A 27,949-nucleotide genomic window follows, 5' to 3' on the forward strand; every position below is an offset into this window, starting at 1 on the left:
CAATCAAATACAACAATGGGTGCGTGGGTGGGGAGATGGGGTGGGGAGAGAGTTAAGTACTCAGTGTTACAGCATCACTGAGAGGACGCTAAATAATAAAAAAACACTTCTTTCCTCTTGCCCAAGACAGTCAGGATTCTGGTTTGAAAATGACAGAAGCTGAGTTCCAACTAGTTTAAAGGACGTTTATCGGTTTATGTGACTGGGGAATCAGGAGGGCTAAGTGTAGACACAGCAAGATCTAGGAGTTCAGACAAGATCATGGAGCTCAGACTCCCTCTCCCGCATTAGTCTTGCTTCTTTTTATGGTTAACTTCACTCTGAAGACAAGCTCTGCCCAGAAGTTAAGATGACCACTCTCGGCCAGTCAGAAGATGCAGTCTTCCTGCTGGTGGGAAAGTCTCAGAGGTGATTGGTCGGACTTGAACTCATCACCGTGTCTGAGATATTGGGGTCCTCTGATTGGCCAGCCTGGGTCACAAGCCCACAGTGTGGTGTGGTGTGGTGGCAGTGCCATGACTGATGCTTCTCCAGGACCACGTGGAGTAGGACACAACAGCTTTCCCAAAGGACGGAAGACGAGCAAACTACAGGATGTATCCACTCACCCACCACCTGCCCTTCTAGTCTTTACCTACTCAGTCTGTATATGGTTGTAATTATAGTACAGATAAATGTGTACAAGGCACTCAAGATCATAACATCATAAACATCATACATGGCTTCGTAGTTTTCATTTTAATCAGTGTGTAACTGTCCATGAAGGGAGACACCAGGTAATTGAAGCTATGGGTTTGGATGAGATCACCTAGGGAAGATGGTAGAGAGTAGCAGAGGGTCAAGAGAAAGTCCTGGGAAAGACAAACATGTAAGGGGTTGACAAAGTCGAGTAGAGCCCCTGAGAGACGTAGAAAAATAGGGAAACTAGAAACCAGAGGAGGAGGGAGTTTCTAAAAGGAAGGATGGAGAATAAAAAATAGCTGGAGAATGTAAACTTCAGAAAATGCTTCTAAAGCGGGGTGACATGGACATTAAGTCAGAGCAGTGTCAGAAGAGGTGACTCGTCCCAGGTCCTACAGCCAGAAAGGTTCAGAACTGGCAACAGAACTCAGGTGTTCTGGACCTTTTTTGTCACCGACTGTCTGCAACCACGGATAGAGCTGAGGTGGACAGTTGTGCTGCGGAGACAGGACAAGGAGCCAAGTCCTGGTAGCCTAATTAGGAGGATTTAGATTGGATGCTGAAAAATATTTACAAGGTTATAAAGGGCTGAAATGACGCTTGATAAATTGTGGCTTATTTTTAGGGACCACTTGAGAGCAGGGGAGCCGCAAGGCACTGACGGGGGGATCCAGAGACAACAGGCCAAACGGCGTCTGCGGGGCCTCTCAGGCCGGCAGTAGTTTTCTTCTGCTATTAGCCATCGTGTTCTTTCTCCTTGCTGAGATTGCTTCACCTTACCGTCCCACGGATGCCAAGGAAACAAAATACCCGAAGCCATTTTTTTTTTTTTTTTTTATGTCCATGCTCACATGGACAGGAAAATGCGAAATCCAGGGACTAGCACAAGATGACGTGTCTTGGATGTGAGTGGTATGAAGGTGACGCTGGGGCTCTGTGATGATACGGAGGCGGAGGCTGCGGAGGTGAGAAGGCAGGGAGGGGACGAGGGCCGGGCCCAGCGCGGGAAGAGGGGACAGCAGCGGCCCCATCACAGGTTCACCATCAGCCAGTCCAGCAGCTGCAGCCGCGTGACGTTGCCCGCAGCCTCGTGCAGCTGTCGTTCCTTCTCATAGCGCAGCACCGACTGCAGAACCTCACCTACGCTGCGCCCTTTTTCCATGGCGGCTGCCGAGAGCTGAAGTAGCTGAGGGAGGAAAGGAAAGCAGTGGTGAGCGGCCGAGCATCCCACCGAGGGCGGGGAAGGGCTGCCGAGGCGAGGGCAAAAGAGCCCCTGCAGCGGGGGGGTCTCGAGGGGGACGCTGAGGAGATGTCCGTAACCGGGCCGCTCGCTGGCCTGTCTGACAGAAGAAAGGTGGTTACATCGCCCTTAATTTAAGTAACATCCCCCTGTCCGTGATACGGAAAATGTGATTTCCCACTAAGACTAAAAACCTCCTGCTCCCAGTGGGTGTTTGGTCAATGGTCTTCTTGCCTTCTCAGGATTCTAAAGTTCTTAAGTTCACTGTAGCATCATAAAACGGGCTCCATCATTGTCCCAAGACTGACAAGGGCAGGAGAGAAAGAGACAAAGGACAAATGTGGGTGCTGCTTTCCCTGCCCCATAGACCAGACAACACTGGGATGTTAGAGCAGGAAGGTGACTCAAAGATCCATTCAACCCCCACGAAAACGCTGCCCGGAGAGGTGAAGACTGTCAGTAATACAATGCTAGAAATTAGCGGAGGTAATACTCATGCCCAGGTCTCCTCCCAAGCTTAAAATGAGGAACCATGAACCAAAGCAGGTATTCTGATGTGAGCACAGCCCATTGCTATCCCACCCGGAATCCTCGCAGCAACAAAGGAGCCAAAGTTTATATTTTGTGCATTCCGCACCTGACTGTGTGAGAAAGTCAAAGGGCAAATGAACAGGCCCCAAATCAGGAACTGTTTCAGGGGAAATTCCGTGTAGACTGAAGTATTGCTTTGGCCAAAAAGTTCGTTCGGGTTTTCCCATCACATCTTCGGCTACACCCAAATGAACTTTTTGGCCAACCCAATAATGAGGATACTCCTGAAACACATGGAAAGACAAAGTCTCCGCAAAGAGGAGATATAAAGAAGACCCAAATGGAAATTTTGGAACTAAACAATAATACAAAATCCCAAATGAAAACTAAATGGACGGAGATGAGAGAGGAAACCCAGTCAACTTGAAGAAAGAGCAATAGAAATGCGTCGCACTGAACAGGGTAAGAGACTGATTCAACCTCTTTCAAAAAGACTGAGAAAATAAACAATTCCAAAAGGTTTTACATCTATGTCACTAGAATCCCAGAAGGAGAGGAGAAAAGGGGAGTACAGAAAACATACTTAGTGAAAGCTTCCCCTATTTGCCAACAGACATAACTGACACATTCAAGAAGCGTAGTGAAGCTGAAACAACATGAACCCAAAGAAATTCACTTCAAGACCCGCTGCAATCAAATTGCTGAAAACTGAAGAAAAAGAAAAAAAAAATCTAAAAGCCGTCAGAGAAAAATGGCACATTTTGTGAAAGGGAACAATTCGAACGACAGCAGGTTTCTCGTCAGAAACCATAGAGGACAGAGGAGGTGAAACAGCACTTTTTAAGCACTAAAAGAAAAGAACTATCAAACCAGAATTCTATGTCCAGCAAACATATACTTCAGGAATGAAGGTCAAATAAAGAAAAATTCATATTAAATTAAGAGAATTCATTGCCAGAAAATGCACTCTTGTTGTTCGGGCAAAAGGAAAATGGTATCAGAAGGAAACTGGGAACATAAGGCGTGAACAAAGAACAAAAGAGAGAGTCAAAATCTCAGGATAAACGATAAACGATTCGCCTCCATTCTTTAAAATGTGCTTTACGGTTGAAAGCAAAAATAACATCGCCTAAGGATTTTTGCAACTAAATACAAAAAATAACTGCAACCTAAGGCAGAAGAGTAAAGGGACCTATATGGTAGGAAGATTTCTACATTCCAATTTAAGTGGTAACTATTGACTCTAGTTAGACTCTGAAAAGTTATGTTATTGTGATCCCCAGAGAAACCACTAAAAAACTACACAAAGAGATGCAGACGAAAACACGATAGATTAAAATGGACAACTAAAAACTGTTTAAATAATCCAAAAGAAGGCCACAAAAGGAAAAACAGGAAAAGCAGAGAGAATAAACATAACTAACATTAAAATAATAGGCCTAAATCCAAGCATATCAATAATTAGGCTAACTGTAAATGGTCTAAACACACCAACTGCTGTCAGAATAGTTTAAAAAAAATGACCCTACTTACGTTGCCTATGGAAAATGGTAACGTGAACCACCTTATGGTAAGTATACTTTCTTAAGGAACTGTCAAACTCTCTTCCAAAGTGGCTGTACCATTTTGTGATATAGGTAAGTTAAAAGTAAAATTATGGCAAAAGACGCACCATGAAAACACCAATCAAAAGAGAGCTTGAACCTCAACATTTGTGGTGATTCTGTTGGTATAAAGGGGGAAGAATTCAAAAGGGCCAGATGTCCATTTGTCTTTTCGACAAAGGTGCTGAAGACAACTGCATACCCACACGCAGAAGTGCGAATCTAGAATCTAGACACCTACCTCATATTATACATGAAAATGAGCTCAAAATGGGTCACAGACCTAAATATTAGAGCTGAAATTATTATTTAGAAGAAAAGAAACAAGAGAATCTTCATGACCCTGGTTATTAGGTCAGGGTTTCGCAATCTGGCTCTACTGACCTTATGACCAGGTAATTCTTTGCTGAGGGGCTGTTCTGTGCACTGTAGGATGTTTATAGCATCCCTGGCCTCTCCCCACTAGACTGCCCCTTCCCAGTTGTGACAAGAAAATACGTCTCCAGGCACTGCCAAATGTCCCTTGGGGGCAAAACTGCCTCCAGTTGAGAACCACTGAGTTAAGCAAAGATTTATCAGATATGACATCAAAAGCACAAGCAATGAAAGCAAAAAGTGATAAATTAGATGTCATCATTAAAAACTTTTGCTTTTTGAAGCACTCCATTAAGTAAAAAGACAAGATACATACTGAGAGAAAATATTTGCAAACCATACATATCTGATAAAGGACTTGTATCCAGAATACATAAAGAGTTCTTGTAACTTTATATCCTTGTAACCCAGTCAAAATATAGGCAAAAGATTTACACAGACAACTCATCAAAGAATATATATGAATGGCTAATGAACACATAAAAGAGATGTTCAACATCTTTAGTCATTTTAATGTATGTATGTCAAATTAAATCCACACTCAGAAACCACTATAACAGCTATAATTTAAAAAAAAAAAGAATAATGAGAAACTGAAATCAACAAAAATTGCTGGTAGGAACGTAAAATGGTACAGCCACTTTGGAAAACAGTTTGACAGCTTCTTAAGAAAGTACACTTACCGTAAGATGCAGCAGTTACACTCCTTGTCACCCAAGAGAAATGAAAACGTTATGTCCACACAGAGATGTGCATGTGAATGTGCGCAGAAGCGTTATTCATAATAGCCAACTAGTGGGAACAACCCAAATGTCTGTTAACTGGTGAGTGGATAGAGAAAACATAGAAAATATTCAGCAATAAAAGAAATGAACTACTGACATATACTGCAGTATGGATACACCTCAAAAACGTTATGCTAGGTGTACAGAGGCAGATGTAAAAGGCTGCACAGTTTATGACTCCATTATGTAAAATGTCGGAGAGGCAAATCTGTAATGCTAGAAAGCAGGTTGATGGTTGCCTGCAGCTGGGGGCGAAACTGAGAAATAGCGCCTAGAAAATTTCTGAGACAGAGAAATAAGGAGTCTCTAGTCCTTATCAGATATTAAAACATATTATAGAATTACAGTAATTAAATCAATATGCTATGAAAATAGTATTAAACTAGTAAGAATAGACAAATGATTCAATGGAATAGAAGGCTTTGAAAAAAAAACAAAGATAGCTATCTGAGCTAGTGGGAAGCAGCTGCATCGCACGGGGAGATCAGTTTGGTGCTTTGTGACCACCTAGAGGGATGGGATAGGGAGAGTGGGAGGGAGACGCAAGAGGGAGGGGATATGGGGATATACGTATATGTATAGCTAATTCACTTTGTTATACAGCAGAAACTAATACAACATTGTAAAGCAATTATACTCCAATAAAGATGTTAAAAAAAAAAAGACAGCTATCTGGAAAAAAAAATAAGAGATTGCATCCCTACATCACACCTTATGTGAAAACAAATTCAACATGGATCAAAGTTTTAAACATTTTTTAAAAAAATCATAAAGATACTAGAAGAAAAACATGGGGAAGTCTTGTTAATATTTTGTGGTAGAGAATGTTTTCCAAAATACGACACAAAATCTAGGAAAAATAAAAGATAAACTGTCATATTTGACTACATAAACATTTTCAAAATTCTGTATGGCAAAAACAACAGAAAACACCAATCAAAAGTCAAATGATAAAAATATCACAAAGGCTAATTTCCTTGTATATAAAAAAACTCTCAGAGATAAAGAAAAAAAGACCAACAACCCAACAGAAAAATGGGCAGAGGGCATGAACAAGTAATTCATCCATGAAAAAGGACTGAAAAATGGCTCTTAAACATATGAAATGGTATTCACCCTCGTTCCTAATAAGATATGTGAAAAGTAAGGTGACACTTGGCAAAGGTCAAAAGTCTGGAATGGACTGTTGGTTAAACTGTGGCAAGTAGACACTGTCATATTGTTGGTGCAAGCTCTATAAAAGGCATTGGGGAATACTTATCCAATCTACAAGCACATGTTCAGATACATTTGAATCTGTGCATACAGCATTGCTTATAGCAGCAAAATACTGGTAACTGAAATGTCCATCCATAGAAGAGTGGTTACATACAGCACCTGCATACAGTAAATATGCAGCCATTAGAAAAGAATGTGGCAACTCTATATGTTGCAGAAGAGAATATATACACATAGATAAAAGACTACCATTTGTGACTTAAAGAAAGATAAGTATATAAAAGTATTAACTTGTACATGCATAGGCATTTCTGGAAGGATAAACAAGAAATTGATCAGAATGGTTTTCTCCAGGGAGGGCAATGGGATGGGAGATAAAGATGAGAAAAAGCCCTTAATTTTAAGTGTGCATCTTTTTTTGTGCCTTTGGATTTTGAACTATGCACACATACTTATTCAAAAATGGATGCAAATTTGTTTAAAGGAATTGGGCTCATGGGCATCCCAGTGTTACCAGGTTCAATCACCTGCATCGCATGAAAATGTTTGCATATGTTAATTAAATCTCTTTCCAAAAACAAATCGTGCCTCATTTTTAGGTAGTTTCTTTGATGTATGCTTCGTCCAGCTGTTCTTAAACATATACTGGTGCTCAGGGCAAATCCACTCAGTTGAAGTTTGGACATGCTGCTGCCCAACCCTTCCACTCTTCAAGGAAAGAGATGACAGTCTTTACTTTGGGCAAAGATGTGCGTGTGTGTAGAACAAGGAGGCCTGCAAGTCTACTGTCCCCATTTTAGAGAATTCTATCACAGACATTCTAATTCAAAATAACCTAGAATCAGAATGTGTTATGTATGATGGGGATGACTTAAAAGATGGTGTCAGAACAAAGCCCGTTTCACACTGTACACATGAAAGCTAGGCTTTTTAGATTTTTTGCATCAGTCTACAGCTTTTGTGAATACAGGCCCATCGGCTAATTACTACGTGCCAAAACACTTGTCTGTTGTACAGACTGGAAAAACTGTAAAGAGACAGAACTTGCCGAGGACTCTTAGGGATAAACCTAAGATTGGATCTCCACGTTCTGTCCTTTAGCCCAAGTGGAACATATGCACACAAATCACCTGGGGATTTTGCTAAAGCGAAGACTCTGATTCAGTAGGTCAGGAGTGGAGCCTGAGATTCTGCACTTGTACTGAGCTCCCAGGCGATGCCAATGCTGTCGGTCCACAGACCGCACGAGTAGCAAGTCTACAGATGACACAGTTTCTCGCTTAGGCTGAGTGTGGCCTATTCTGTATGCTACACAGTTCTGTGTCTTCCCGGTCATCAGATAAACCAAGTAACCCAGTTACGAGGGTTACTAATACCCCATATTAAACAGAGAAAGCCTCTTTCTCCACATCCTCTGGTTTCTAAGAAGATGAATGCTTTTTATAAATAATCCCAGCCTCTCGTGCCACCTTCTACTACTTAAAATGCCATTGTTCTACTTTTCTCAATTGAGGGAAAATAATAAAAAATCCTGAGTGTGTGTGTGTGTGTGTGTGTGTGCGTGCGTGCTGTGGAGATGGCCTCTCTTAATTCTCCCACACTAGCATGAAACGGCAACTACATAAACAAAAGCTTTCTGGACCCCAAATTTCCCTTCAGTGAGCAGTTCCAAGGCCTAACCTGGGAGAAGAAAGGAGTTAGAAGGCACACTTACCTTTACCAGTAAGAACAGTAATAAGCTGATTTTCCATCTGCCTTATTCTTTGGTCTTACTTCTCAACTGACTCAGAACCCACGGTGAGGGGAAGAGGGATGTTATTTATTGAATCCCTTCAAATCCCCAGCACTTCCTAGACCACCAGCTAAGAGAGGAATGACAGGCTTGAAAAGGCCATCAGTCCACCCTTCACCCCCCCCACCCCCCACCCCACCCCACCCCCCCCCCCCCGCCCCGCCTCCCCGGCCCAGCAGCACATCCCCAGGATGGGATGCTTCCCAGCAGCTCCTTCTCGTTCTTTGGGCAAAGCTGTCATGCAGAATTCAACCTGAGCCCAGACCTTAATCTGATTCTTTCACCAAGTCTCTTGGAGGTTCCTTATTTGTGCACTTCCATCAATATACGCAGAAAAAAAAAAGAGGAAAAAAAATGATTTATCTCCCTTTTACCCTTTGATACGCCTCCTAGTGGGCAAAATTGAATTTTAATTTACCCATTATCTCTACCATGAGGCATGAGCTTCAAATTTTTACTGTCCCCATTCTACCCTTCTCGTGGCTCTCTTTCCATTCAGAAAGAAAAAAAAAACTTAAAACCCTAATTAACCCCTAAAAAATCTTCCCAAATTCCCGATTCTACTTCCTTACCTTCTCCTGGATTCCTTCATCATAACCAGCAAAGTACAACACGGGGACATTGAGCTCAGAGGCGGCCACCCATTGAAGAACGGCTTGGAGTTGCTTGTTCTGAACCGTATCGGCTAGGTTGTGACTGCTGACAATCACTTTGGGTGCTGCAGACCCTTCGGGGAGCGGTGCTGATATGCCTCTCAATTCGTTGTAGATAGCTTCATAAGCATTCTTCAGGAGGATCTCTGCTGCCCCTGTGCCCTTGGTTGACAAACACTCATGTAGACTATCTGGGGAGGATGAGGTTGGCCTGTTGGTATCCCCAGACTTATTACTTTCTACTTCTGCCAATGGAGAGTCACAGGACTTGGCAATAATGAGACACAACTTCATCACTGAGTCCATCAGATGTTCTACCATTTGCTTGTTCATGTGGTCATCTAGCTGGTTAGCAACCTTCTTGGTCAGCCCAGCAAAAGTACCTCCAGCCTCATCGCCTTCATTTAGTTTGATGGGAGAAGGACTTACAGGTCTTTCACACTGGGGACTGTCTTCTTCCTTAGTTGGCTTGGGTTCAGAGCTACGGTCGCTCTTGAAAATGGTCTCACCGAGTAAGTTCCGGATGAAGTTGAAGAAAACGCTCATTAGATCCTTCTTTTCTGCTGCTTCTTGGTCAACCCCCATATGAGGAGACCTAAGGCCGGACTCATCAGAAACTGCAGGGGACTTGCTGTTGGCCTGCAAGTTGGTGCCGCCAGCAGCTTTAAGGAGACTCTGTGCATCCATGCTTCCCCCCTGGGCCAGGTGGTACTGAATCAGAAGTAAGGCGGATACGATCAGGTCCCTGGCCCAGGACTCAGAGTCATGCATAAAATTCTCCAGTTTCTCTGGGTGATGCGTAGAGGGACTGAGGTTGCTAGGATCGAGAGGAACTCCCGAGGGAGAGTCTGGCGCAGGTTTATGCTGTTTGTTGGAAGCTGCAAGCGGTGCACACTGGAGGTCTGGAGATTTTCCTTCTTTCTGCTGGTTTTTATGCCACAGGGACAGGCCCTCTTGGATGATGTGCTCGCCCAGAGTTTCAACACAAGTCTTCTCCTTCTCGGGTTTGGGTGCAGGAGAGCCTATTTTTTCCCTCAATTTACCTTCAGATTTCATGGATGCAAAGCTGACGTTTCGGTTTTTAGGGTCACTCGTTCCTTTCACGGACATGAGGGAATAACTCTCAGACTTGTCCTTGGTTTCCCTGACAGTCTCAGGAGGTTTCTTGGCAAATATCACTGAGTAGAGTTTACTCAGCATGGCATCCATGATATCCGTGGCCTTCTGGCTTCCATGAACGAAGAGACTTCTTTTCACGGCCGAGACAAAGTCCGTATCAGTCATGAGGGCCCCTGTGACGTCGTGGAGGTTCTTCATGAAGGAGTCGATGAGATCTGAGACCACCTCTTCCGCGTGCTTGATCAGGACCTTCTTTAGCAGGATGGTGGCAATGGTCGTGTCCTTCACTTGGATCCTCAGTGTCTTCATGATGGAGACCATCATATCAGACACCACACTGTTAGCATAGGTGATGATCCCTTGACTGACAGAAGCTGTGAAGTCATTGGGCTTTTCCTGCTCTCTCAACATCTCTCCCTCTGCGGGTAAGGACCTTCTGCCCTCTGTGGCATCACTTGCGTTACAAGATTCAAACACTTCCTTATAGAAGAAAGACTTCTTAGAAGAAGGCTTGTCATCTGGACCCCGGCTTTCCTTGGTGCTGTCCTTGATCTTCAAAGCACTTTTGTATTTTACATTCACGGGACTCTGTGATGTTCCTGAGGCTCTGTCATAGGAGCCAGGAGCCTTATCCGAGGTGGAGTTTCTGGAACAGGCAGAGACAGTCTCGTTCACCAGCTCTGATGCCACCTTGCTCAGGCTTTTTTTGGGTGCGGGCTTATCCCCCACGTACACTGACTGATGGATGCATTTGCTCTCAGAGCCGTCAATCCTCTCGTTGATCTCCTTGCGGGCCATGGCTATGACGAGATTTGTGAGGCGATTGGCGTAGAAGGAAACTTCGTCTACTGAGCTCCTGTTACCAGCGTGGGCACTGGGGCCCTGACAAGGGTTCTCTCTGTGACTCATCTCAAAATGCAATCTCCCTGGACTGCCCTTGCTGGTGGTGTTATAATAGTCCACACAGAAACTTTTGTGTGGGTCTCCTGAGTGGACCATTTCCCCACCTAATGATGCTTCTCCAGGCTTGAATCTAACATCTTGGAACTCTGCTGTGCTTTTTTCCAGATCTTTGCGGAGCCAGCTGAGCACCCTGATGGGATCATGTGAGTCTTCCTGAAAAACAGACAAGGATTCATCCAACTACAACAAAGCAAAGGTATGGGATATTCAGGACAACCTCAAAGAGCAGTTACAAAAATGGTCGCCTCTCTCAAGTCTTAACTGCTCCGTCAGCCCCATAGATGTAACTGACATTTATTGAGTGCTTACTAGGTATCAGGCACTGCTGCAAGTATTTTAGGCCTGTTATCTCATTTAATACTATTCTGGCAGTAAACTTAAATTCTAGCTCTCTTATTACCCACATTTTACAGAAGAGGAAATTGAAGAACTGAGAGATTTAAGTCAGTTTCTTACCTCAGGTTATACAGCTATAATCATTGACGGAGGAGGAATTCCAACCCAGGCAGTGACTCCAGGGCCCATGCTCTTGGCCACTGCACTATACTGACTCCAAAAACAACTGTCCTTAAGATATGACTGTCAGGGCTCCCCCAGTGGCTCAGTGGTTAAGGATCCACCTGCCAAAGCAGGGGACATGGATTTGATCCCTGGTCCAGGAAGATCCCACATGCCGAGAAGCAACAAAGCCCGTGCGCCACAACTCCAGAGCCTGCGCTCTCGAGCCCGTGAGCCACAACGACTGAGCCCGTGTGCCACAACTACTGAGGCCCACGCACTTAGAGCCCATGCTCCGCAACAAGATAGCCACTGCAGGCTTCCCTGGTGGTGCAGTGGTTAAGAATCCGCCTGCCAACGCAGGGGACATGGGTTCGAGCCCTGGTCTGGGAAGATCCCACATGCCGTGGAGCAACTAAGCCCGTGTGCCACAGCTACTGAGCCTGAGCTCTAGAGCCCAAGAGCCACAACTACTGAGCCCGCGTGCCACAACTACTGAAGCCCGTGCGCCTAGAGCCCGTGCTCCGCAACAAGAGAAGCCACTGCAATGAGAAGCCCGGGCACCGCAATGAAAAGTGGCCCTACTTGCTGCAACTAGAGAAATCCCGCACACAGCAATGAAGATGCAACGCATCCAAAAATAAATAAATAAATAAATAAATTTTTAAAATACTTTAAAAAAAGAGAGAGCAGCCACCGCAATGAGAAGCCCGTGCACCGCAACCAAGAGTGGCCCCACTTGCTGCAACTAGAGAAAGCCCGTGCGCAGCAACGAAGACCCAATGCAGCCCAAAAAATAAATTAAATAAATAAATTTATATATAAAAAAAGATCTGACTGTCAGCAGCTACAGAGGTAGCATTTGAGCTGAATCAGAGATTTCATGTATTGCTACTAATTGTTATTTTTTTATGGTTGATCTGTTTTGTTTAGGTCTCTTTATTCCAGCATAGTTTTCAAAAAATTAGAAAATTCAAGGACAGTTGTGCCCAATTCATCGCTTTACTGGGCTACACAAGCACAATCTGATATGTTCAATGGCTTCCAGTGGACTCTTTGACGTGACTTAAGTTAAAAATCTGATTTGTAATTGAGGACTTAGTATCTGTGGACAATTTATTAGTTTTGAGTGAATGCAGATTCTTCGGTGGACATTAGCTGTGATAAGCACATGGACATATTTATATGTTCACCTACTGTAATCTACAATCTTCACTTGAACATAGGCTAAAATAAGAATGTATGTAAAAGTATCCTACTTACCATCAAATGTAAGGGATCGTTGTAATAACGAGTTATATCTATCTGGGGATGACCACAGGTACTGCCCATCTTTAAAGCATAATTTGCTATTTTAACTACCAAGTATCATAGAATTGCTGGCTACTATTTGTTCAATACTTAGGTCTACTACCAGGCACTGTGCTTAGTGCTCTATGCATGTTATTTTATTTAATTCTCATACATACCCTGTAAGGTGGGTATCCCTCTACCAGTTTCACAGGTGGAAAAGAGGCTTAGAGAAGTTAAATACTGACTAACATCTCACAGCTACTACACGATGGGGGCTAGGAGTCAAATCTAGTTTGGACTCTAAAATTGGCACTCTCCACCCCTACAGTATTCTGTTATGTTTGGATGACTTGGGAAGAAGAGAAAAGCAGCTGGACCTCTACAGGCTGGTTTAAGTTGCTTGTGGGCTACCGAGCTTGGTTCAGAGTCCTCCTAAATGGTTCTGCTAATTTGAATAATAGCTACTATAAGGAAATTTGTGCTCTAGTAGAAAACTATGCATAATCTATAGCATACCTTTCCACATTTTCTGATTCTGATTCTCTCAGAGCTATTTGATAACTCTGTAAACTGTAGATAACTGATAGCAATGCAATATAATTCTTGTCTACACACATGTTAATTCTGACCAGGGAAGAATTACTTACTGTCTCTCCCACTGTGGAAAAGGTCAGTTTTGCTTCCGTTTGCACATTCACTTCAATATTCCTGATCTATATATGTCTCTTTCCTTTGATTCTCCTTTGAACTGCACCAGCTCCTCATTAATGAGTTAAATAAAATCTTTCACGATTTATGTTTATATTCATAGTCCAGTCATATTCATTGTCCAGAGTCATTATTTCACCTTTCTCTGAAAATGATCTTTTAACAGTTTTGGAAGTCTCTGCCAGATGTCCAGCAGCTTTGCCTAACAGAGGTAAACGTCATCATGAGGATGGTGTACCAGGTGCGTCTTTCCTTAGGCCCCCAGAGGTGAATCCAAAGGGCAACAGAACTTTGCAGACGTTCTGTTTTTTGGTTTTAATTTTCCTCTCTACGAATTTTGGTTTTGGTTTTCATTTTGGTTCTTCCATGGCCAATAATCACCAGTGGCAACAATGCTTGAGAATGTGGTTTTATTGTATCACCATTTGGTGATTTCTTTAATGGATTAATGGTTTATAGAGATCTATTCTCTGTTGGTGACAGACAACAGAAAATCTATTTTGCTAGTATTTTTTGCCTACCTTAAGCTCAAATCAGTTTGGAATTTTGTGCCTAGTTGGAAGGAGAAGGGTTCTTTAACCTCCGGACAGGTGAGTTTGGGGTTTCTATGTTTACCTTTGACACATGACTAAAAGTTTTTTTTTTCCATTGACATATAACATTACATGAGTTTCAGGTGTACAACACCTGTAATCATTCGATATCTGTATACGTATTGTGAGATGATCATCTCACAACAAGTCAAACGTCCACCATCACCACACATAGTTCAAAAATTTTTTTCTTGTGCTGAGCTCTTTTAAGATCTACTCTTTTAGCAACTTTCAAATATACAAAATACATACTACAGTATTATTAACTATAGTCACCATGCTGTACATTTTACCCCCAGGATTTATTTATTTTATAACTGGAAATTTGTACCTTTTGACCTCCTTCACCCATTTTGCCCACCCACCTCTGGCAATCACCAATCTGTTCTCTGCACCTATGAGTTTATGTGTCCTTTTTTTTTTTAGAGCCCACATATAAGTGAGATCATATGGTACTTGTCTTTCTCTGTCTTACTTATTTCACATAGCAGCTATTGTCACAAATGGCAAGGTTTCCTTCTTCTCATATTCCACTGTATATATGAACCACATTTTCTTTATTCATTGCCCGTCAATGGACACTTGGGTTGTTGTCCATGTCTTGGCTGTTGTTAATAATGCTGCAATGAACACAGAGGTGCAGATATCTCTTCGAGATGGTGACTTTGTTTCCTTTAGATATATACCAGGAAGTGGAATTGCTGGATATGGTAGTTACTATTATTTTTAAATAATTTCCTCATATGATTGCAAGATTAAATGAGATAATGTGCGCAAAATAATCTGTACCCTTGAAATGGAATGTATCAGACAGGTAGTACTCCTTAAACATGTCAAGTGAAGATTAGACTTCAGAAGGGTAAGAGAAGAGGAGGAGAAGTCAAGACGCTTGATCGTAGGGTAATGTGGTGAAACACGGTTAACCAACTGTGGAGTACTAGGGAATATAACTTGACTTCCTACGTGTATGGGAAGTAGTGCTCTGGGTGAAAACAGAAGTGCTGGAAGAGAGCATGGCTAGGGGTGTGTCCTGCAATTCATTCCCATCAGCCTGGGTGGGAGGTGTGAAGAGACTACTGAGTTTCCATATGAATCTTTTAAAAAATTATTTTTCTGAACCAAAGGTCAGTAACAAGGGTGAACTTCTAAAAGGACAAAATTTAGTTTTAAGAAGAAGCTGTAGGAAAGAGAGCTGCCTGTATGCATGTCTGAGAAAGGGACAGAGAAAAGGTGGTGGAGTCAGAGCAAAGACTTCCAAGAAATGGAAAACTCAGTGGGTTCCAGTGTACAAACTATTCACCAGGGGGACCAGCCTGATAGCCCACTTTGCGGAGGTGATTTAGGGGAGATGAATGATGTGTATCATAAACTATAATAAAACAATTCAATATGTATGTAGTGTCTGTGTGTAACGTCATTTAGAGAGGGCATTTGATGAGCAGCCTTCTTTGCAGTGACTCAGGGACTCAGGCTCTGCTTTTGCATGGTTTCACCCTCCCTTGGGGACTCAGAATCTTTCCTTTGAGCCAGTGTATGGGAAACACCAGAGACTGTGGAGGATTGAATGAGAAACTTTTGTTGTCCAGGCCTGGAAGTGACAAACATCACTTCTACCCATATTCCATTTGTCTTTGCCTTTTTTTTTTTTTTTTTTGCGGTACGCGGGCCTCTCACTGTTGTGGCCTCTCCCGTTGCGGAGCACAGGCTCCGGACGCGCAGGCTCAGCGGCCACGGCTCACGGGCCCAGCCGCTCCGCGGCACGTGGGATCTTCCCGGACCGGGGCACGAACCCGTGTACCCTGCATCGGCAGGCGGACTCTCAACCACTGCGCCACCAGGGAAGCCCTGTCTTTGCCTTTTGAAATTGTGATTATGATGTACCCCAGTGTGGGTCTTTTGATTTCATCCTATTGGGAGGTCACTGAACTTCTGGATGTTTATATTCACATCTTTCATTAGATTTGGGAAGTTTCCAGCCATTATTTCTCCAAATATTCTCTCTGTCCCTTTTTTTCTGTCTTCTCCTACTGGGACTCCCATGCTGCATGTTTGTTCTCTTGATGGTGTCCCACAGAGCCCTTTGGCTCTGTTTCTTTTCTTCAATCCTTTTTTTCTTTCTGTTCCTTAGACTTGATCATTTCCATTGTCCTATCTTCAATTTTGCTCATTCTTTCTTCTGCCTGCTTAAATCTGCCTTTGAATCCCTCTAGTGATATTTTCATTTCAGTTATTGTACTTTTCAGCTCCAGAATTTCTTTTAGTTTATCTTTAGGTTTTCTATCTCTTTATGGATATTTCCACTTTGTTCATACATCATTTTCTTGATTTTCTCCACATCTTTCCCTTGGTTCTTTGAGCATCTTTAGGACAGTCGTTTTAAAGTCTTTGTCTAGTAGATCTGCCACTGGGTCTTCTTCAGAGACAGATTCTGTTGATTTCTTTCTTTCCTTTGAATGGGCCATACTTTCCTGTTTCTCTGTATGGCTTGTGAATTTTTTTTGGTTAAAAACCGGACATTTGGGCTTCCCTCGTGGCACAGTGGTTGAGCGTCCGCCTGCCGATGCAGGGAACACGGGTTCGTGCCCCGGTCCGGGAGGATCCCACGTGCCGCGGAGCGGCTGGGTCCGTGAGCCATGGCCACTGAGCCTGCGCGTCCGGAGCCTGTGCTCTGCAACAGGAGGGGCCGTGACGGTGAGAGGCCTGTGTACTGCAAAAAAAAAAAAAAAACTGGACATTTGAATCTACTGGATGAAAGTTTAGAATTGAGGCTCTAAGCTGTTTATCAGTGTTTGAATCATTATGTGTCTGCCATTCAGAAAAGCATTAAGTGTAAGTAATAATGTCTTCCTACCTCCACATGGTATTAACAAGTTAATATTATAACGTTTCTTGAGCAAAAGAATCTCTATTCTGACTGGAAAAAGTATTCTTATAGAGCCTAACTCAGAAATATTTTAGGAGTCTAAGTTCACATAGTTGGGTAAATTTTTGGTAAATAAGATTAGTTTAATAACTTTGGTTTAATAAAAACAGCTACATCTTTTCTGATTTACCAGAGTTAGGTATAACATTAAGTATGCGTTTTTATTTTATGTTGATGTGCTCTTCATAAACTTATGCAGATCCAATCAGCTAGTATTACTTGTACTTAATGTTTAAGATCATGAAAAATATAAATGTGTTTAATCAAATTGAATATTTATCCTGACCAACTTTGTTTCAACAGTTATTATGTTTTATAGTATGTCAGCTTGATGATAAAGTTCCAACATCTTTATGTAACTTAAAACACTGGACTGGTATTAAATTGAGCTAATTAATGGATATTCACTGGATACTTAGATCATTTCTAAGTAAGATAGAACAGTGAAACACTAATAGCTAAGCATAATTTATATGCTTTTGCTTTCTATTTTTATTACTATAGAGAGGTTAAATCTTTGGGTCTGTTAATGAATGTGTTTGTTTTTGCCACTTAGATTGTATAAGGGATGTGTATGTCTGTAGAGAGTCGTCCTGTCTGGTCCATAAGCTCTGTTAGTCTGCACTTCAGCTGCTATGTGACAGTTCACCATTGTAAACCTCCTCTCTCCCAGGTTTCTTTGTGAAATAGATTGGAAAGTACTTAGGTTAAAAATTATGATTAATATAAGTGGCTGAGACTCTATTTAGGAACAATAGTTTCACAGGAATCCAACAGAATGCATGCCTATTTTTCTAGGGACTGCAGGTGAAACCTGGTGGAGAGAGTTTCTTAGTTTTGACTCCCTGCTCTCAGGACAGCAAACAATGGAGGCCTTTAAAAGCCAATTTGGAACTTCCCTGGTGGTCCAGTGGTTAAGAATCCACCTTCCAATGCAGGGGACGTGGGTTCGATCCCTGGTTGGGGAACTAAGATCCCACATGCCACGGGGCAACTAAGCTCTCGCACCACAACTGCTGAGCCCACGTGCCGTAAACTACAGAGCCCATGGCTCTGGAGCCGCATGCTGCAACTAGAGAGAAGCCTGTGCACCGCAGTGAAGATCCTGCGTGCTGCAACTAAGACCCAGTGCAGGCAAAACTAAAATAAAATAAAAGATCCTGTTAAAGGCCAATCTGTGACTCCTTATAAAAAGTTCCAGTAAAGCAAACTTAAGGCTTATCTGGTTGCTACAAGTATATAAATAAGCAGACCAAATCTGACGAGACTAGCCTTATTTTGTGATCAAAATTTATCTTATTTTGAGATTTTTTCAATAAAAATGGAGGTAAGTGTAGGAAAAACATTTGTGCTTCAATAGAAAACTATGCACTATCTATAGTCCATAGTCTGTAGACTGAGCATTGCATATAGCCGTCCACATAACCTGATTCTGATTCTGTGTGAGCTACTTTACAACTCTGTAGGCTGCAGATAATTGATAGCAATGCAAAATAATTCAACGTGTCTACAAACATGTAACTTCTGTCCAGTGGAGGTTTAGCTGTGGAAGAGGCCAGTTTTGCCTTGATTTGCACATTCGTTTCAACATTCCTGATCTGTAAGTATACCTTTTAAAAAAATTCTCCTTTGCCCTGGCTGTAATACGTCTCACCAATTTCCTCATTAATTAGTTGAAAAAATCTTTAACATGCATTCATTTTTGTATCTAATTAAGAGTCTCGATTTTGCCTTTTGAAAATTATTCCTTAGTGTTACCTACTTTTACAGATGGGCACACTATTTGCAAATAGGCATGTCTCCAAAATTAGGCTGTAACGTGTACAGTCTTATTATAATGCAGATGTAGATTTTACTCTTCAATCCTTTTCACAGAACATTAAGGAAAAACAACCCTCTAGCACAGCATCGAGCTTCGTGATGGAGTCTGAAGAGCTGTGTTAGCTTGGTGGGTTTTAGCTTTTCAATTGTCTCTATTTACGTTTTTTAAACTAAAATGTGTGCACCCTATGTGCATGACTCCACTCAATCCAGAAGAATTTTGCAGAAGTAGCTGATGAAGTCAGAGTGACTGGCGGAAAGACTAACCCTGTTTCTTTTTCTGTTGATGGAGTTGACAATCAAACACCCATCTCCTCCAAACCTTTTGCCCTCTTGCATCCTTTAACTTTCTTATAGACTAGCATCTTGAACAGTTGGGGAAGGTGGATGCCCCATTATTTCTGAGTCTTTCTTAATTAAGAACAGGGAAAATTTTCATGGCCCTGAAGGAGAATATGAAAAGGGTTACGGGGTTTAATTTTCTCTCCTCAGCCGTCTTCTGCTTCAGTAGCTTAGTGTTAAGTCAACACATACACCTCCCATCCTATTCTTCACCTCTAACTCAATTAAACGTACTTTATAAAATGTTCCCTATCTCCCACTTCTAAATGATCTGTTCTGTAAACACCCAGAGCAATTGCTGTCCAGAAAATCCATTTGGCAAACTACCACGAACTTCTTATAATTGGTGTCTACTAGTTATTTAGAGCACATGCGTATTTTTTATTTTCCCAAATGAATGATACGGTCTACGAGGACAGAAACTTTAATTCTTTACTACATCCGCTAGAGTGCTTCTCACTTATTGAAAAATTGAGAAATTTTTGTTAATTTAATATTGAAACTCATTTTTTTGTTGTTTTTCTAAAGAAAAGGGCAGAAGTAAATAAAAGATCTAGTGGAAGCAGTTTTGGTTAGCACTCATTCTACATTAATTGGATATCTAGTATCTGTATGTCCGAATGTCTTAATGTAGATTTGTTAATGTTTTCTTTCTTAGGCTATATAAGGCAGACCAAATAGACTGTGGACAAACAGAATGTGGATCATGTAACATTACATGCAAGTAGATGTTTGATAAATGTTAGTACTAAGGATGAGGATTACAATGGGGATTCCATTAGATTGTGAGATCCTTAAAGGGAGAGAATTCTAATTTATTTTTCTATCTATCTCTGACCCTAAGACTCAGCACAGTGTCTGTGCCAGTTATTCATTGTTGTCTCTCAACTCCAGGTCCACCCTTTTTTGTCTTGCTTTGTGACTCTGGAACTGGACTCTTTAAACACTTCTCCTTTGGCAGCTGGCTTTGTTGACATAGGGCACTGGAGGGGCACTATGTGGTCATCACAGGTGGGAGGCGTTTCCCTTCTGTCCCCCCTGTACCCTCTGGCAAGTGTCTTCAGCACCACTGGGATGCAGGTGGCTGTCCTGTTGCAGCTCACTCTCTCCAAGGAGATCTGAAGCAGCCTTGGTTGAGGGCGAGGGAGCTTTCGTGAGCCTTAGTTTCTTCCTTGTTTACTCTTTCAGCCTAGGGGTAGTAGCTGCCTTCTGCGTTTGCTGCTTCTGGAACTCTTTGAGTCTTCTTTCACAGCTTTTAGTAGTTAACTTAGTTAAATACTTTTCACTGAACAGGTTTTTAATATTCAGTTACTGGTGCGGTTTCCATCTTCTGACAGGACTCTGACTTACGGTGCCTGATACTAAGTTGAATGATGTAGGCAGAATGACAATATCACTTGTTCTAAAGGAGTTCATTTTCCCCCCAATAACTTCATCTTCAAGAATAAGAGGTGGTGGTGGAGAGAATAAAGCTACTCTTAATGGCACATATTCCTAACTCAGTACTTATGAGGTGGCTCACACTTACCATTTTCCAGTCCTGGGGTAGGTCATCTCCGGGGGAATAGACATCAACTTTGCAAACTCCCGTTTGGCTTTGTAACCAGTCAACCCTATCCGACATCTGCAAGAAGAAAAAAAAATGAGAATGGGTCATCAAAAGGGCTAGTTATACGGAAGGAGAAATAAGGTAAAAGGCTGAGATGTGGAAAACAGGTCTCCACAGAGACCTGTCCCAAGAGCTACTCCACACCCACTTAACTCTGGACCTTTTCATCCTCAGCTCCCAACTGCAGGAAGATTTCTTAAGCATATGTATCTCTAGTGCAGAGGCCAGAGGCTGGTCTATTCTAGAGGTGCTTGATATAGATTTGCTCATGAGTGAACCTAAGCAGACGTGTCCTGCTCTCTGTGTCCTGGCTTGACAGACCTTCCAGATCTTGGATTTTCAGTACAGGCTCAAAGCTCAATGTGATCAGAGTAGAATTAATTTACTTGTCCCTCTCTGTTCTTGCCTCCACCAACTTTTTACAGTAACGTAGGCTTCACTGTAATTAATTCCTAGAGCACTAACTTACTTATATTAGCAGCAAGTCTAGTATCTCTTCCTTAAGATTAAGGGCTTCCTTAATCCCTCTTCCAATTAGCCAGGGGTCCTGGAGGAATTCTCATTCTCCAAGGTTCCACCAAGTATCTGAATGCCAGGAGAAGGGAGACGTCATATGCACCATCCAAAGGGCCCTGGAGGCAGTGATGTCCTTTCGCTGACGTTGATTTTTTCATAAGCTTCCCGACTCTTTGCTCTGTTCCCTAACCTCTGTAATGGCACCGCCATCTACCTGGTCTTCCAGAAAGCTGAAATTTATTTTACATGTATTCTTCCCTCCCAAGCCTCCTCTAGCTACTAGTTCTCTCTTCTCTCATTTGTAGTCATTTTTCTTGGAAGAATTGCTTATACTCGCTGCTCTCACTGCCTCATCTCACAAGTGAGCATCATGGTCCCTAATCCACTTACTCCTTGGCCTTTGGCCTTAGTCTCATCCACTTTCTGCAGCACCACATCTTTGCTAGTTCTTGGAAACAGGACTAGTTGTCATATTTGCCCACTGATCATCTACAAGTATGGGCAGCTTCTCTCTGCCCTCTTTTTCCATGACAGAATGCCATTACCAGGCTTCCACACTGAAGTTTCCCTTCTTGTGTTATAAATGTTGCTTAGATCTATACTTCTTAATAAGCAACATGGGATAAGATGGCCAATTTTTCCTCCCCAATGCCTCACAAACATCTTTGTGAAACAGGCATATATATTTATATTTTAATTCCAACAAATATACTGGTTTAAAATTCTGTTATAATAAAGTCCAAAAGCTTACCCTAATTTTTTTAACAATGAAATTGTGTTGTAAAAATAATTGCTTGAAATAAATGGAGCATTATTAGCGGTTGAATATCTGGTTAATTGGAAATATTTGCTTTAAAGGACTTTAGATCGTGGTGGGCTATACATCTCCTCCACAGATAAAACCAACACAACTCAAACACAGATTACACATGATTTAAACTTAATTGTAAGTGGATTTATTATTTTTGTTATATGTAACATTATGGGTAATTACTAAAAAGAAAATATAAGATCTTGCAAGAGCCACCTGTTCTTTGCTCCCAAAAGAATGCGTTCCTGTTTTCACACCCCACTAACTTAGATTACTGAGCTGGGGAAACTGCTTTCTTTTCTCTTCCTAACACTGTAATACAGTAGATTCCTTGAATAAGCAATGGGTTTTCCACCCTGAATAGACCTTAGAATCGCCCTGTTTAAAAATACTGAAACTTAGGATCAACTGTTTAAAAATACTGTATCTGAGAGACCAATCCCCATAGAATCTTATTTCAGTGGTTTTAGGCTGTGGCAATGTAGGCACTGAATTTCTTAAAAGCTCTCTGGGTGATTCTAATGTACATCTAGAATTGAGAACCCCTGGGCCTGGGCTTATATGGAGAGATCCTCTCCGCAATAGACTTGCAAGCTCCGGAAAGATAATTATTCTTTTCTTTAAAAATTTTCTCTGAGATTTCCTAACCTTCTTGGTACCTTATTTTAATTTTTTTTAAACCCTAACAAGGAAGCTTTTAATGTCAATGAAGTTAAACCCTGTATTGTTTCTCAGCAGCTCACTATTTTGTGTATATATTCAAACCCTTGAACCATTACCATGCATAAGGAAGGGATGGCACTGTTCTTTGGCCAAAGAATCAGAAGACTTGGAAACAGGCTGTCCTGGACTGTTGACAGTGCAGGTCTTTTAATCTCCAGTTTACATTTCATCTTAATGAGTTACTTCTAATAGAAAATGACAAAATCAATAGGATCTACTGACCTTAGATTATATAGCACAATTAAAAAGCAAGGATGAAAATGAAGTACAGAAAGGAAGGAAGTTGTGTGATCACTTACTCTTACTGAGGACAGGTTCTGAGCTATGAGGAAAGCTCTGGATTAATTTCTTGTTGTCTTCACTATTCCTAAGTTTATCCACCCCTCCTGCCATGAAATATAAGGAACCTGCAATGGAAAGACACAAATAAAAATGGCTGATTTTACATATGAACTTTATTGCTCTTATTACCAAATAATGATTTTGACCTATTACTTTTCACATGGGGTACATAAGTGATGAGCACAAAATGACATTCACATTCAAATTCCAGGTCTCATTCTTGGTGCAGTCTGATGGTTCCTACGCGACAACAGAGGTTTCATCATCTGGCCAATAATTTCTGAAATGACTACTGTTATTCTCCACCTTCAAATCATTGGTAGACAGACTAATTTAACAACGAGGACGCTGAAAGTTTTTAGCCTAATCTCAAACCTGGCTTAAATAGGAAGTCAGAAGATAAGTAGCTAGAATGGAGAATAAGTGCCCTGAGTTCATGAATCTCAAAACACTTTTGGACTTCCCTGGCAGTTCGGTGGTTAAGACTCCGCGCTTCCAGCATTTCCACTGCAGGGGGCGCAGGTTAGAGCCCTGGTTGGGAAACTAAGGATCCCGCATGCTGCATGGCAGCAGCCAAAAAGATAAAACAAAAAATCAAAACACTTTGTAGGCACTCCTTTGAGGACTCGGGAGAAATATACATCCTCATGTTACAAAGGGAATTCATAATTAACTTCAAAACCAGCTTCCAGATCAATTATTTTCCTTCTAATTGCCTGCTGAAAGAATGAATATACGAATACAGCCTGTTTCTAATTCTAGATGGCTCAATTTTTCTTTCTTAAGGTGGAGAATCTGAGAAAAAAAGAAATGACTTGCTCAAGTGTGCTAGGCTGGTTAAGACCTGCATGAAGCTTGACTCTTTTTGGGGATATGTTCACCCCAGGGACTTATCGAAGGTGTAAATATTTATCCAATGATTTACTAATAGACCTCCTATCCCAATAAAACAAATAAATCAATATGCCAAAAGCACTCTTGTACTTCTTTCACACCTGCTAGTTATATAGAGTCAGCAAACACTTCCACTTACATATGTCCTGAGGTTTTTATTCTATTTTCTATATCTTCTGTATGTTGGTCTGCATCCATGAAGTTTGTTTTAGACTTTAAATTCCCTAAATTGTCCTGGATAATAGTGTATATAAAGAGGTACTTAAATACCTTTGGATGATAGTGATATTCAGACTCCTAAATCTGTATACCTGTCTCATAACGAAATGGAAAAGAGAGGAGAGTCTAGAGATTAATGGAGCCAATGAGTGGATTCATCCATTTCTTAACCTCAAAGTTGGTGAGTAATATCCTGGAGTTAGGGTGGAAAATAAAAGACGCAAAGGATGCTTTGTGTTATCTATTAAATTTGATGAGGAAAGAAGGCTAACTATATACAATGTGAAGATAAATGGACCTTAGGAACCATTTATTGTAACATACTCATTTTAAAGATTAGGACATTGAGGCCCATAAAGGGAATATTAAAACCAATGGATAAGGCTTCCCTGGTGGCGCAGTGGTTAAGAATCCGCCTGCCAATGCAGGGTACACGGGTACGATCTCTGGTCTGGGAAGATCCCACATGCGGCGGAGCAACTAAGCCCGTGCGCCACAACTACTGAGCCTGTGCTCTAGAGCCCGCAAGCCGCAACTACTGAGCCCGCGTGCCACAACTACTGAAGAGCCTGTGCTCTGCAACGAGAAGCCACCCCAATGAGAAGCCCGTGCACTGCAACAAAGAATAGCCCCCGCTCGCTGCAACTAGAGAAAGCCCGTGCGCAGCAACGAGGACCCAACACAGCCAAAAATACATAAATAAATAAATTTAAAGAAAACCACAATGGATATATTCATTGAAATATTTACAGCTCTGCAGGTTAACATTCCGGAAGCTAAGAATTTTTTCTATGGCCAATAGAGGGACCCTGTGGACAATGGAAGGACTGACCTAAAATGTTCCTTAAAAATGTCAATGTGATTATTACCTCAGAGATAACTGAGGAGTGCCTGTCATGAATCAGGAGTGCACAACAATACAGGGGCTTGGTTATGGTGCTGTATCCCAGACCACAGCTCCCTCTCGAGACATGTTTCCTGTATTCATCATAAGGATGAGCTCTTGTTTACTCAAGGTTCCTAAGCTCACAGAAAAACTCAAATTTACAGGCAGCATAAATGAAGCTTTTGCAGGGTTGATACATATCTGATCAAGTTTTGAAATTTATTCGACTAGTTTTGTTTTGTTCTCTTCCCAGCCCACCCCTCGACTAGTATTTATTACTAGTTTAAAAAAGGAAGAATATATTCTATTGCATCCATTCTCTTTTTCTCTCTCACTCCCTTTCTCTAAGTGCCTGGCGTATAGTAGACACTCAATAAATTTGGTTGTTGATGAAATCAGTTTCATGCGATTTTGTTTAAATAAGGATTAGAAAAGTGTGTGTGTGTGTGTGTGTGTATCTTTTTCTCAGTGGTACCACTCACTGATCAGCTTTCCTGTGGTTCTCCTATAGTTTCACTTTCCCTTAGTAATAACCTCTTCCTCCATTGCCCTGTTAGTACAGACATTTTCTCCACAGAGCTACATATATCGTGCCTTCCCCCAGTTCTCTGTTGTCTAGCCACCGAGTCAGAACTAACAGTGAGAGGATGGAAGTGGATGAGAATTGGGGCTCTGAGCTATACCAGTCTGACTTTGCTATTAGAGCACTGGGAACAACAATAACAACAACAAAAACAAAAACAACAACTCTTGGAACAGCCACACATGAATAGGAAAAGTCAGCACACAGTCAAGCTTCCAGTCACATCATGAAATTGGAAAGCAGACAGTAAGACACCCTCATGTACCCAAAAGTATGGCCAAGGAGATCTGATCAATCTGTAACAAAATTAAAACTTCAACAGCAAAGATGGTACATTCAGCTATTATGGCACTGAGGGAGAGGCTCATTTATTTCCAGAAGATTCTGATGTGAAACTAAAATTGACCGGGCAAAGAGGGAGGCGAGGTTGAACATTAAAAGTTAGCCCAGCACTTATCACTGAATTCTCCCTTTTAACCACAGAGGATCAGAAAATGGGCTGTTTTCTCAGTCCAGTGGGATTTCCTACCTCTGTAGAGCTGGAATAGTGAACCACAGAAGACTCCAGAATATACTTTTAAAGTCAATGAAGTTGCTGGGATGTTCGTGCTCAGCTCAAGATCTTGTTTCCTCCCCTCAGCCTTCCGTGTACCTCCCCCTTGTTGGGAATGGAGAGTGACATCAGAATCACAACTGGTGATATCACTGTCTCCATGGCAACAGTGCTGAGGCTGCCAGAAACTGAGTGATCAAAGGCCAAGGGGAGGGGTGAAGACACATTCCAAGGCTCGGATGCTTAGTTTGGAAGGACTGGCCTTGCTTTCTCCAGATTAATTTTCTCATTTAAGTGTCTAATTTTGGTAGGGGATATGGGAGGGGGAAGTTATGCCAATGGATTCCATTTAAAAGAACAAAGAAAGTATTACACATGAACAAGTCCAGATGGGTGCAGAGAATAAGAAATTAAGGAATTGAGGGTCTACTAAATTTTTTTATGCAAAGCCCATGGAATCACTTCATTTTGTGGGGTCCAGCCTGGACTCTTCTTGACTATAAGCATCTTAACTTTTATATAAAAAAAAAATTCTGAGATATTTTGCCTACACTGACCATCTCTGGGTTATAATAAATCTTAGATGGTCAGATGCAGTAGCACTAATCCATCCTCTGCAATTCTCGACCTGAGGAACCATACTGAGATTGATCAGACCAAGAGCGTTTGGTTGGCCATTTCCAGGCTTGAGGAGACTTTATTAGCAGTACACTCTCTTTGGAATGTTACCTTAGGTACTCTTAATGACTCTCTGAACACCGCTACAGGATAAAGATTACAATTGTTAATGAATTCAAAAACGACTTACTGGTTTACAAGCTTCCTTCAACAAGGTTATTTATCTACCGATAATCTTTTATATTGTTTCAGTTTCTTCATCTTTAAAATAAAGAAATTGAGTTTGCTGATCTCTTAAGATCCCCTCCAGCTCTAACATTCTGTGATTTTGACACTTGAGTGCGATGTGAACAGAACACACGTACACTCATACAGCACTTTGCAGCGGACAAAGCGCCTTCACGTCCATGTCACTTGATCCTTCCGGTAGCATTCTGAGGAAACAGGACAAGTGTTCTCTTCCCTGTTAGACAGATGTAGAAGCTTACCCAGCTCACAACAGATACCTGGTAGACTAGAACTGGGCTCTAACATTCTGAGTTTTTGAGTTTTAAGTCGATGCTGTTTCAGCAATATCATGCCACCTTGAAAGTAGTATTGAGAACGTGAAGCACTCTTTGACGTGGAGATGAAACATAATTGGCAATATTACACAGGTGTTAGGATGCGGCCAATGATAATGGGATCTATCAATTCATCAGAATCAGGAAGGTATGTTTTTATTCATATCGACTCCAGAATCAAATATTAGCAAAATGTAAGTGCTGAGTGAACATAGGATGAGACCAAGAAATATGATAGTGTAGCATTAGTAAACTTCTTTGATAAAATTTCTTCAAGAGTTTCTTTCCTCTTCCAATTCACTGTGGAAGATGACGTTTCAGTAAGCGGAGGGGGTGGGGTAGAGTGGGACCAACCAACCTTACAAGCCTAATAACAGGCCACTTCTGATCACTACATGTCTTTTGTCTATCCCAGCAACGCACATTCCTTTCTTCCTGAAAACACAAAGCACTGTGGAAATGACCGAGTCTAGAAAGATTCCCCCAAACGAGT

At 41.7% G+C, this 27,949-nt stretch overlaps 1 protein-coding gene across 1 annotated transcript; it reads right to left on the reverse strand.

The window, feature by feature from the left end:
- Positions 1 to 1,190: 1,190 nt before the first annotated feature.
- On the reverse strand, positions 1,191 to 26,360 carry AKAP3 (A-kinase anchoring protein 3). The gene is made up of 5 exons (XM_082849936.1): positions 26,252 to 26,360; positions 23,098 to 23,205; positions 20,668 to 20,763; positions 8,799 to 11,114; positions 1,191 to 1,867 (listed from the first exon to the last, which is right to left on the reverse strand). The coding sequence occupies exons 3-5, from the start codon at positions 20,761 to 20,763 to the stop codon at positions 1,712 to 1,714; spliced, it is 2,568 nt and encodes an 855-aa protein (XP_082706062.1). The 5' UTR covers positions 23,098 to 23,205; positions 26,252 to 26,360; the 3' UTR covers positions 1,191 to 1,711.
- Positions 26,361 to 27,949: the final 1,589 nt, after the last annotated feature.

This window comes from Leucopleurus acutus (genome assembly GCF_964270905.1).
Source record: "Leucopleurus acutus genome assembly, chromosome: 11".
In the NCBI taxonomy this organism is placed as follows: domain Eukaryota; kingdom Metazoa; phylum Chordata; class Mammalia; order Artiodactyla; family Delphinidae; genus Leucopleurus; species Leucopleurus acutus.